This window comes from Myotis brandtii, unplaced genomic scaffold (assembly GCF_000412655.1).
Source record: "Myotis brandtii unplaced genomic scaffold, ASM41265v1 scaffold123, whole genome shotgun sequence".
NCBI lineage: Eukaryota > Metazoa > Chordata > Mammalia > Chiroptera > Vespertilionidae > Myotis > Myotis brandtii.
In genome coordinates, this window is record NW_005354291.1 from 15,046,903 (window position 1) to 15,056,702 (window position 9,800).

General features: G+C 39.0%; 1 protein-coding gene across 3 annotated transcripts in view; it reads left to right on the forward strand.

Annotated features, from left to right (window-relative positions):
* ABRACL (ABRA C-terminal like) overlaps nucleotides 1-1,308 on the forward strand; it is a 14,129-nt gene extending 12,821 nt beyond the window's left edge. For all 3 annotated transcript variants that reach the window (XM_014533874.1, XM_005859065.2, XM_014533875.1), the window contains one exon: nucleotides 734-1,308. In XM_014533874.1, the coding sequence (XP_014389360.1) occupies nucleotides 734-918 (185 nt within the window). In that variant the 3' untranslated portion in view covers nucleotides 919-1,308. The remainder of the gene's footprint in view (nucleotides 1-733) is intronic.
* The last annotated feature ends 8,492 nt before the right edge of the window (nucleotides 1,309-9,800 follow it).

Genomic DNA, 9,800 nt, shown 5'->3' on the forward strand with positions numbered 1-9,800 from the left:
AGGATATATATATATATATATATTTCAGAGAGGAAGGGAGAGGGAGAGAGAGATAGAAACATCAATGATGAGAGAGACTCATTGATTGGCTGCCTCCTGCATGCCCCCTAGGGGGGATCGAGCCGGCAACCCAGGCATGTGTCCTTGACCTGAATCAAATCCACGACTCTTTAGTCTACAGGCCAACACTTCATCCACTGAGCCAAACCAGCCAGGGCTATACCTTAATTTTTAACATCTGTATTAAGAACTGGTCGCCAATCTAGATAATCTAGGGATCTCAGTAAGTACAGATTTTTTTCATTTTTAAGGTCATCACTCTCTCCCTGGGGGTTCTGAGTACATATATAACACATTGAGAGAAACATTGCTCCTGACTCTTTGTTATTTTTATTGATTCAACAACTAATACAATTAAAAACATCAAAATTTAGAGAGAGAAATTGGTCCATAGTAGTAGCACTAACACATTCACCTTTTGCAAATGTTGCTTGGTTTTCTTCCCAGTCTTTTTCCAGAGGATACTAAGGCTAAGAGGTGTGCAACATGTTTTATTTATTTCATCACTTTTTGGACCTGGCAAGAGGTTACATTGAATTTATGACTGTTCCGTGTTAAATTGTAATTTTGGTTAACCTATGGTTAGATGTGTATTAAAGATTATATAATTCTTCCATACATGGGGACAAGAAACAGACTTTGCATCGACTAACATTGTATTTTTTCAAATTAGATGCTGATGGGAAGTTAAGTGTGAAATTTGGGGTCCTCTTCCGAGATGACAAATGTGCCAACCTCTTTGAAGCATTGGTAGGAACACTCAAAGCTGCAAAACGAAGAAAGATTGTTACATACCCAGGAGAGCTACTTTTGCAAGGTGTTCATGATGATGTTGACATTATATTGCTGCAAGATTAATGTGGTTTGCATATCATTGTTCATTGTTATTTTCTGGTAAACTGGAATATTTTCAAGTCAGAGGAAAAACATGAGCATAGTTAATGTATTTTTATAGAACTTTGTAAACAAAAGGAGACTCATTTTAGAAGTCCATCCTTTTCATATCTTGAAAGAAAATTTATGTATTACACTGTAAAATAAACAAAACTGATTATTTTTCTCAGGAATCTGGTTGAAAAATGTAGGCATTGAGGTTTTTGTGGTGGGCGTGTGAGAGTTTCATAAATCATTCTTAGACAATTTCCATAGATAATTGATATTCTGTGAAAGCAAGAAGCAAACTAAAGACCAGCTCCCACAAGGAATATTTTAATGTTTATGTAATAAAAACATGTTACTATCTTAAAAGTGCCTTATTGTTTTATTTTGTCATTGAAGATTTATGTGCCTCTCAGAATCGAGTTTTTGCATCAAGAGTAGGTAACTTACTCTTGCAGTGAAAGTTATCTTAATTTGAAGAAAAATTCTCTTAAAACTACAGAATAGTTTAAAAATTAAAAAGTAGGCCGTAGCCTGTTTGGCTCAGTGGGTAGAGCGTCGGCCTGCGGACTGAAAGGTCCCAGGTTCGATTCCGGTCAAGGGCATGTACCTTGGTTGCAGGCACATCCCCAGTGGCGGGTGTGCAGGAGGCAGCTGATCGATGTTTCTCTCTCATCGATGTTTCTGGCTCTCTATCCCTCTCCCTTCCTCTCTGTAAAAAATCAATAAAATATATTTTTTAAAAAATTAAAAAGTAGGGGTGGTTCATGTTATGGTGGGCCCTATGAAAAACATACTGATTTTGATGCCTGTTGTATGCTTATCATTGAGTTAGGGGACATGCCAAAACATGGAACCTAAAAACTTCACTTTCTAATTGGATTAGTTAGACCCACCTGACACAATACAGGATTGTCTATAATTGCATGTTGCAGCCTGTAGTACAGGATTGAAAGTGATATAGAATCTCAAGGAGGATGAAATCAGAGAAAGCATGACAGTTGGCAAAGGTATCGTAGAGGAGGCAGAATTCACATGATCAGAGTTGATTATTCAGAAGGGGAAAATGAGACTGTGGGAGGGTAATGACTAAAGGTAAGACAGAGAGACACAAATTAGCAAGGCATGATCTTGTGGAAGGTCAGAGAACATCAGGTTGACGGGAATATGAGGGAGAGGGGTGATTCAGATTGGGTAATTGAGGTGGAACCTGGGGATCAGGGAGAAGAGTCTGAACAGAAATTGGAGCAGGGAAGTTCCACAATGACAGTGATGTTCAGTGAAGGTCACTCTGTCACTGGTAACTAGGGTGGATTGTAGAGAGTAAAGATGCAGTCAGACAAGCCAGCTAAAACATTGCCCAAGAATATCATGGGGGTGGTGATAATGCAAATATTTCTCTTTAGTTTCGAGAGCCCTTTGTAATGGCTTCATATATGGGTAGTAGTTTCTCTTATTTGGATCCTGGCCTTAAAATTCAGAATCATCAATTTCATTTCTTTTTGAGCCAGATTCACAGTGCAACTAATCCTTTTGGCCATAAACTGCATTCCAGTTAATCATCTCAGTAATGAGTGGGTGGGAGTTAAAAATGTAAATAGTGTACACAAACATTGTCATTCATGAAATGAAAATTTATAGCATCTACTTCAGGCAAGTCACTGTGCTAGGCAATACGGATTATTAAAGCAAAGTAAAATAAGAATACAATTTGATTCCAATTTTCAAAGAAAAACAAACCATTTACGCAATATGTATTAAATATAGAAGCTTTGTGTAAATGATATAGGGATACAGATGCACAAATCATGAATTATTCCAGGGGGGAACTGCGACAAAGTGAAGTCTGTCTTAAAGCAGCACAATGATTGGGAAGGACTTTACTGATGGTCGTTACTGCCTACAAAGGGAGAGAAAGGCAAATAAGGAAGGGAGGAAAGAGGAGTATTGAGAGCTGTGGTTGGAAAAGTTGGTTGAGGCATTATATTGAACTCTTGAGATAGAAAAAATAATTTTAAATGTATGTCTTAATGATGCATTATAAAGAACTGTGAAAAATATGAAATAATTTGATAAGTATCACTGTTTATGACATAACTTTAATTGTAGGTTCCATAACAGTGCAATTTTGTATACTGATATTATGTAAGACAATCTGTAAATATAGCTCATCATCTTATAGTGAATGACTACTAATTGTAAAATTGAATTTACCACTTTTGCACTCAAGTTTCCTTAAGTTCCCACCAAGCACCCTTTTGTGTCCTGGAGGCACATTTAAAAATAAGTTATAGAAAAGTTGACTTGAGGAATTTGTCTTAATTGAACACTAACATCTCAGATTTTTCTGGTGTCTAAGCTGTTTCCTATGGTTCCAGACAATAAGGAAAAAAAGGCCTATGGACTGATAGACAAAATACAAACATATGTGATGGCCAAGGGACAAGCCTTTCCTCTGTGGCATGCGGTATTGGCCTCATTCATTTATAGCCTCGTATATCTAGGAAAAGTCAAGAGAAAGGCATGTGCTGTTAAGTTATTTACGATCAAATAATCTTGGAGTTTCCTCTCCCTTAGCAAAAGATATAAATAACTCTTCAAAGAAAACTCACTCCTCAAAAGCTTCTTATGATGAGAAATCAGAAATGATCATATTTTTCTGGAAGAGGAGTCTATATGAAGACCCATATCTTGTAGTTTTTCTTTAGCTGCCTCAACAAAAGGTCTCATTAAAAGCAATTTTTTTTCTGTAGTTCTCCTTCTAGTGAAGACACTTTGGGTTGGAAGGAATGGAGACTCACTTAGCTAGGTATCCGGGATTAACAACTAGATCTATATGTGCCAGTTAGGAAGATAAGGTAACTAGCTCACTGTAATTCAAGTTGGGGAAATGTGCCCTGGTGGAGTTTCAGGAGATGTGGGACAACTAACCAGAGAGCATCAGGATAGCTTTGGTGATGCAAAAATTTCTCAACATCTACGTGCTGGGGAGTAGAACTGGTGGGGCCCAAGCATTTCCCTGAGAAAGCATCTCCTGGGCTGATTCCCCCAGGCTCTTTACTACAATGCACAGCCCTGGGAAAGAAGCATCCCTCAGGGCATGGAGCTTCCCTGTTAATAACACCTCTCTTCTATTTTCATAGATCCAATTCTACTGACTGGCTTCTCCTTTTGCTTCTGATAAGGTTCCTCATCCCTTAAATTCATAGCTTCTATTTAAGCTTTAGTTTGACCCCTTATTACTTTATTAGTGTCGCTTGCTTCTAGCTGTCTCATATGCTGTATGTCTGAATTAAAATGCTTAACATAAAGAGCCTGAGTAGCTCGGTTTGTGCGTAGTTGACAGAACTTTCTGTGCCAGGCCACTCCATTGGTCATTGGCCAGGTTAAGGATTGACTGGGTCAGCTGCCGTCCCCTGGTCCAATCAGTTACGGCTGAAAACAGGGGAGGGCAAGGCATGCAGCCTACAGCCACTGCACAGGGCCTGTGAGCTAGCTGCCTTAGACGTGCCTATGGGCCTGGCAGGCAGTATGATTGCAATCTAACAAGACTTTCCTGAGAGATCTCTGTGATTTACGGTAGACCATAAAGACAGCAACTTCCAGTTTGGAGAATATGCATTTAAAAATTCCCCTTTTAAGCATAAAAAATATTCCCTCCACATGTGTACTTTTAGTATCCATGATTAAGAGAATACATAATACAAAATACGTACTAAAAAAATAGAAAATATGAAAAGCTACTATGACTTCAGCAAAGATTTTAAATATTTGCATTTTATTAACCATAAGATCAGTATGTCTACTTTAAAGATAATAGTACATTTATTTATGTATACAAGGCACATCATTTATCCACAGAAAATGCTAGGTGCACATATGGTTTCCTGGATTCCTTGAAATGACTCTGTGGCTCCTTCAGGGTACGAGGTCAACAGGTTAGGAATGGTCTGTGGTACAATAACCACAGATCCTATATCAGGAAAGCCTGCATGTGAGCCTCAGGGCTTACCACTCACTAACTTCATTTCTCAGATTCTGTGGTAGTTCTGCAGTTCTTCCTCTCCAATCTGGGGAGGCTTGTGACTGCTTTAGCTCATGGAATGCAGTGGAAGTGATGCTAGTGATTTCAGAGGGTAGGTCCTAGAGATCTTTGTCTCTCTATGAATGTTTCATAGTAACTAAAAAAGCTGCTAGGAGGCTCTGGATTGGTGGGCAGTATTTGTCAACTCGTACTAGTGAGCTTTGCTATATGGTAATCAGATGGCAAGTACGTTTTTCATTGTGAAAGTCCCAAACATCAACATTGTGTTTGGTTTTGTGTTGTTTTTTTCCTCTGAAGCCATTCATTTTCTCTTGAGGAGAATCCAGCTGTTTCCGGCCTGGGTGTGTCTCCTGGTGCTGGCATTCTGGAAACAGAGTGGGGGAAGAGACTGGTCCTATTCTTCAGCCAGCTTCCCTGTTTTCAGCTCTTCCCATCATCCTTGCTCTGCACCATATTTGGGTTCTCTGGCGTGAAACTACTTGCTCTCCGTTTTCCAGAGACCTTAGTCTCTGTGTAGTGGGGAGGAGGGGTCGTTGTCTGGATTCATTAGAAGGGAGATGGGACCTGGGGAAGTTCCATCAGTTCAGTGTGCAGATGATCAACCAACCCCCCTGACTTCAGTTACACATCTCCTTTCTGCCTTTAGGGTCCCCTGGAAGTGCCATGTTCTGAGCCTGTCTAGGGCTCTGTGGGGTGGGAGGGCTTAGTTCCTACTGGTATCCCTATCCATAGGTGTTTAGGTGACAGCTTTCTCAAGTCTATTGTTATTCTTCCAATTGCTTTGTAACCTCCAAAGATTATTGATATTGCATATACGCTATTGTCTCCTCTCACATTCTCATTGTCCTTGTGAAATTTTGACTTCCTTCATTTGTTTGCTACAGTTAAGAACAGGTTCAGAGCTAAAAGAATATTAAAAAGCTGACTAATTTACCAAATTTAGTTGGGAAAATCTCTCTTTTTTTTTCTTTTAGACCTGTTTGCTCTACTCTTTTTGCTCTAAGATTCCTGGGAATCTTAAATGCAGGAAATCCAGAGTTCATTTTTAGTTCTGCTTTGTCATCACCTGTGTTGGAGGTCACTGCCATGCCAGTTCCCCAATGTATGCTACAACTGTAACCCTCTCAAGACCAACTTCGCCTGATTCTTGCTGTCTCTGAATGCTTCAGCTTCCGTTATCCAGACAGAGATGAGGATGAGGATGAGGAAAGTAGGTGTGGGTGCCAGGAGAAGCCCAGAAAGATCTCATCCCTGAAGCATGTGGGACATAAGTCATTAGCTAACACAATCTAGGATCATCATATTTTACTTCACGTGCATGTGTTCTGCAGAAACTAAAGAGGAAGTGGGAAAAGAATTAGCATACCACATCAGGAAATAGTATATATTGCAAAATTTAAAAATAGGAGCAGAAAACATAAGATAATTATTTGGGAGCAGAATTTATTGGGACAACTTTATCTAATTGCCATACAGTTCAACAACAGGTATGTATCTCATTAAATAGGTGCCAAATTAATTTTGTGGAATGCACTACTTGATTAAAATAGTAAATAGTCTAAACATATACTCAGTATTTATTGTGTGTTGATGTTGTAATCAACAGAGAAGGAGCTTGCTGACATCTGACTGCAGAGAGAGGCAAAGGTATCAGTGCCAAAAGCCCATAATAAAGGCAAGGTATTTTTGGAGCTGGAGTTAACCACAGAGTTCAGTACTTTACCATTATAGCCAGGAAGCTCTCAGCAAATCAAAGAAGTAAATCCTTGAGTTAGAGTAGTGGACAAATCCAATAACCTCTAAGCCTTGATTTCTCCTCATCTGTAGTATGGGGAAATAATAAGAATAATACCTAACTTTTAGGATTATTGTGAGGATTAACTGAAACACAGTAATTGCTCAATCATTATTAGTTGTTACTATTATTTGTCTTGGCAGGGACATTGTTGTTGGGGTTGTAATTGTTATCATTATGTGTTTCATGCAGTACTGAAAGTAACCTGAGCATCAGGGGTGACTTATGGCAAGCAGGGGACGTGGTCACAGTCAAGGTTTCACTATATCATACTTCCAGGGGAGGAAAGAAGGCTCACTGCAAGTCACAGGATTAAATTCAGAGACAAACTTACAAATGATAGTTTCCTTTTGGTGGATTTTTGTTTGAAGGTTAACTCTCCTCTTCCCATCACGCAACATACCATTGTCCACCCTATGGAGACTTTGTCTTTTTGTTCCCTGATGAACTCCACTCCCCAGAACAGTTATGGCACTTAATAGATGCTTAATAAATCAATGTTGAATGAGTGGATGAATGAAAGGGTGGATGGATGAATTAGTTTAGAAGAAGAGCTTGGTTGCTGTTCTGAGCATCAGAAGTATGCTCATGTATCATGGTCACTTACAACTTAAAATAACAAGAAAGAATATGGATTGGCAGTTAAAGTTCTTTGATTTGGCGGTGTGCTATAGTTTTTAAAAATCTCTTTTGGCAGTTTTTATTACAAAGTGTTTGGATGATAAATGAGTACTTTCTTACAGAAAGGTAACACATGGCTCCTGTATTTTATGAAATAACAAACCCCTCGTTTCATTGCCAGGTTTTTAGAATATGTTTCATAATTAGAGAAATAAAAATGAGCCTTTGCAAGGCTGTGCCAAAATTGAAAAGTTTTGGGATGAATCCAGAACAATCTAGTCTTAGGTAGTACATAGTTAGGAACTAGAGTCCCACAGACACAGGAGCTTGTGATGCAGGAGGAGAAAGGATGGCAGCTGCCTTCTCAGAGAGCTGTGGCCAGAGAAGTGTCCACAACAATAGGTCTGGCTGATGAGGCTGTTGTTGAGTAGGACATTCCAAGGTCATTAAAGAACAAGAGTAGGGGATGCTAGAGTTGGATAAAGGTTTAGAGAACTTTTATTTTATGACAATCAGTTTGGAAATTTGGGGAGGCTTCAAACTGGGTTGAGAGAGAGGAAATGACAAAGATAAGACTAGACTATAGAATTAAGAAAAGGGAGAGTACTTAGTGAGTCTGGGGCAAAGATACCAGTGGAGGAGGTACAGGGCAGCAAATGGCCTAAAGCAGTGGTTCTCAACCTTCTGGCCCTTTAAATACAGTTCCTCATGTTGTGACCCAACCATAAAATTATTTTCGTTGCTACTTCATAACTGTAATGTTGCTACTGTTATGAATCGTAATGTAAATATCTGATATGCAGGATGGTCTTAGGCGACCCCTGTGAAAGGGTCGTTCGACTGCCAAAGGGGTCATGACCCACAGGTTGAGAACCGCTGGCCTAAAGGAAAGGTTGTTTGCATATTCTTCCTTAGTACCATGGTTTGCAAAATGGGGTTCATTGTAAGGTCTTCATGAGGAGTCCACAACTGATCTAAACATGCTAGGTACTTCTTGGGTGCTTAGGGGAAAGTTATTTTCATTTTACATAGGGCTAAGAGATGCTAACTAATAACCTACAAAGGAAGCTAAGGGTTGATAAACTTAGTTGTTTGTAAGCTGAAATTAAGGTAACTATCAGAGTTGACAAAGCATCTGATTCAGTAGCCTATTGAAAAAACTGGTTGGACTAGCATCACAATATTATAGAGCTCTTATTGCACGCATACGTCATAACGGTTGGAATTCCCTCACTTTTTTTGAATGAGTATTTTGTTTATGGTGTGTCATCAGTGTTTTATTGACTTGATCCTGATTTCCAATTGCTACCATTCTGGTTACTTAATGACTAACTGTGGATTTACTTTCATTCTTTTAAATTTGCTGGTTGTTCAATTAGAAAATTGCAAGTGATGACACATGTTTGAGGCAATGGTATTTTGGGCCTATAATTTCCCCTAAAACTAGACTTTGAGATAAGAATAACCCATACTATTCTATTGCTAGAGTAGATGTAAATATAAAACCCACAATAAGTGCTTATGGAGCAATAGTTTATTTTTATTAATCAATTTTTTCTCCTACAGGAAAATGAAACTTTTTGGTGGCGCGTGGGTCATTTTCCTTACTTAAATGTGCTGTGGTCCAAAAAGTTTGAGGTACAATGTTCAAACAAATAGTTTGATAAAACCTTTAATAATGGACAGCTACTTTTTATATGTTGGTGACATTAAAAAAATGTCCTGAAAAGCTGAAATTCCCATGAAAGAACCTTCACTTGTATTATCAAGTTCTTGGAAGTCTAGGTGTTACGATTTAGCAATACATACTTGATTGCAAAACATGTTGATAGACCAGTGTCAGGCAGAAGGGAAGAGGATCCAGAATCCTAGATCTTCAACTAGGCAAAAACATAGATGCTTCTGGATTATTTGCATCTCAGGCCTAACTACTCCCTGTTGTGTTAGAGTGATTACAAGACTCAACTCAATCCAAATCTCAATGGGACAACATGAGAAGGGAGGGACAGGAAGGTTGAGAATAAAGGTCTGGGCCCAGGATGATTTTCTGAATGGGTTCAGGTATTTTCAGTGGCTTTCTATGCAGTGACTCCTGTAATGAAAGAAGGGAAAGAAAAGGCAAGAATAGATTAAGGTTCCCCATAGCAACTTACTAGCCTCTCTTTTAGAATCTGCCAAAATCCAAGAGGACTCCATTTTGGGCTAGGTTCGGGTTTCTTTTAAGTACAATAAGGCAAAAACTGAAGAACACCAAGAGAGAACTGTGAGAGGGTTTCTTCTTCATCAAATCAAATGCTAAATGTTCAAGTATAATCTGCTTTGTTTTCAGTCCTCTGCCAAAAGTAGAGTGCTTTGAGAGGGCAGTTGTGGCTCATTCATAGAGTGGACATTTACGGAGGG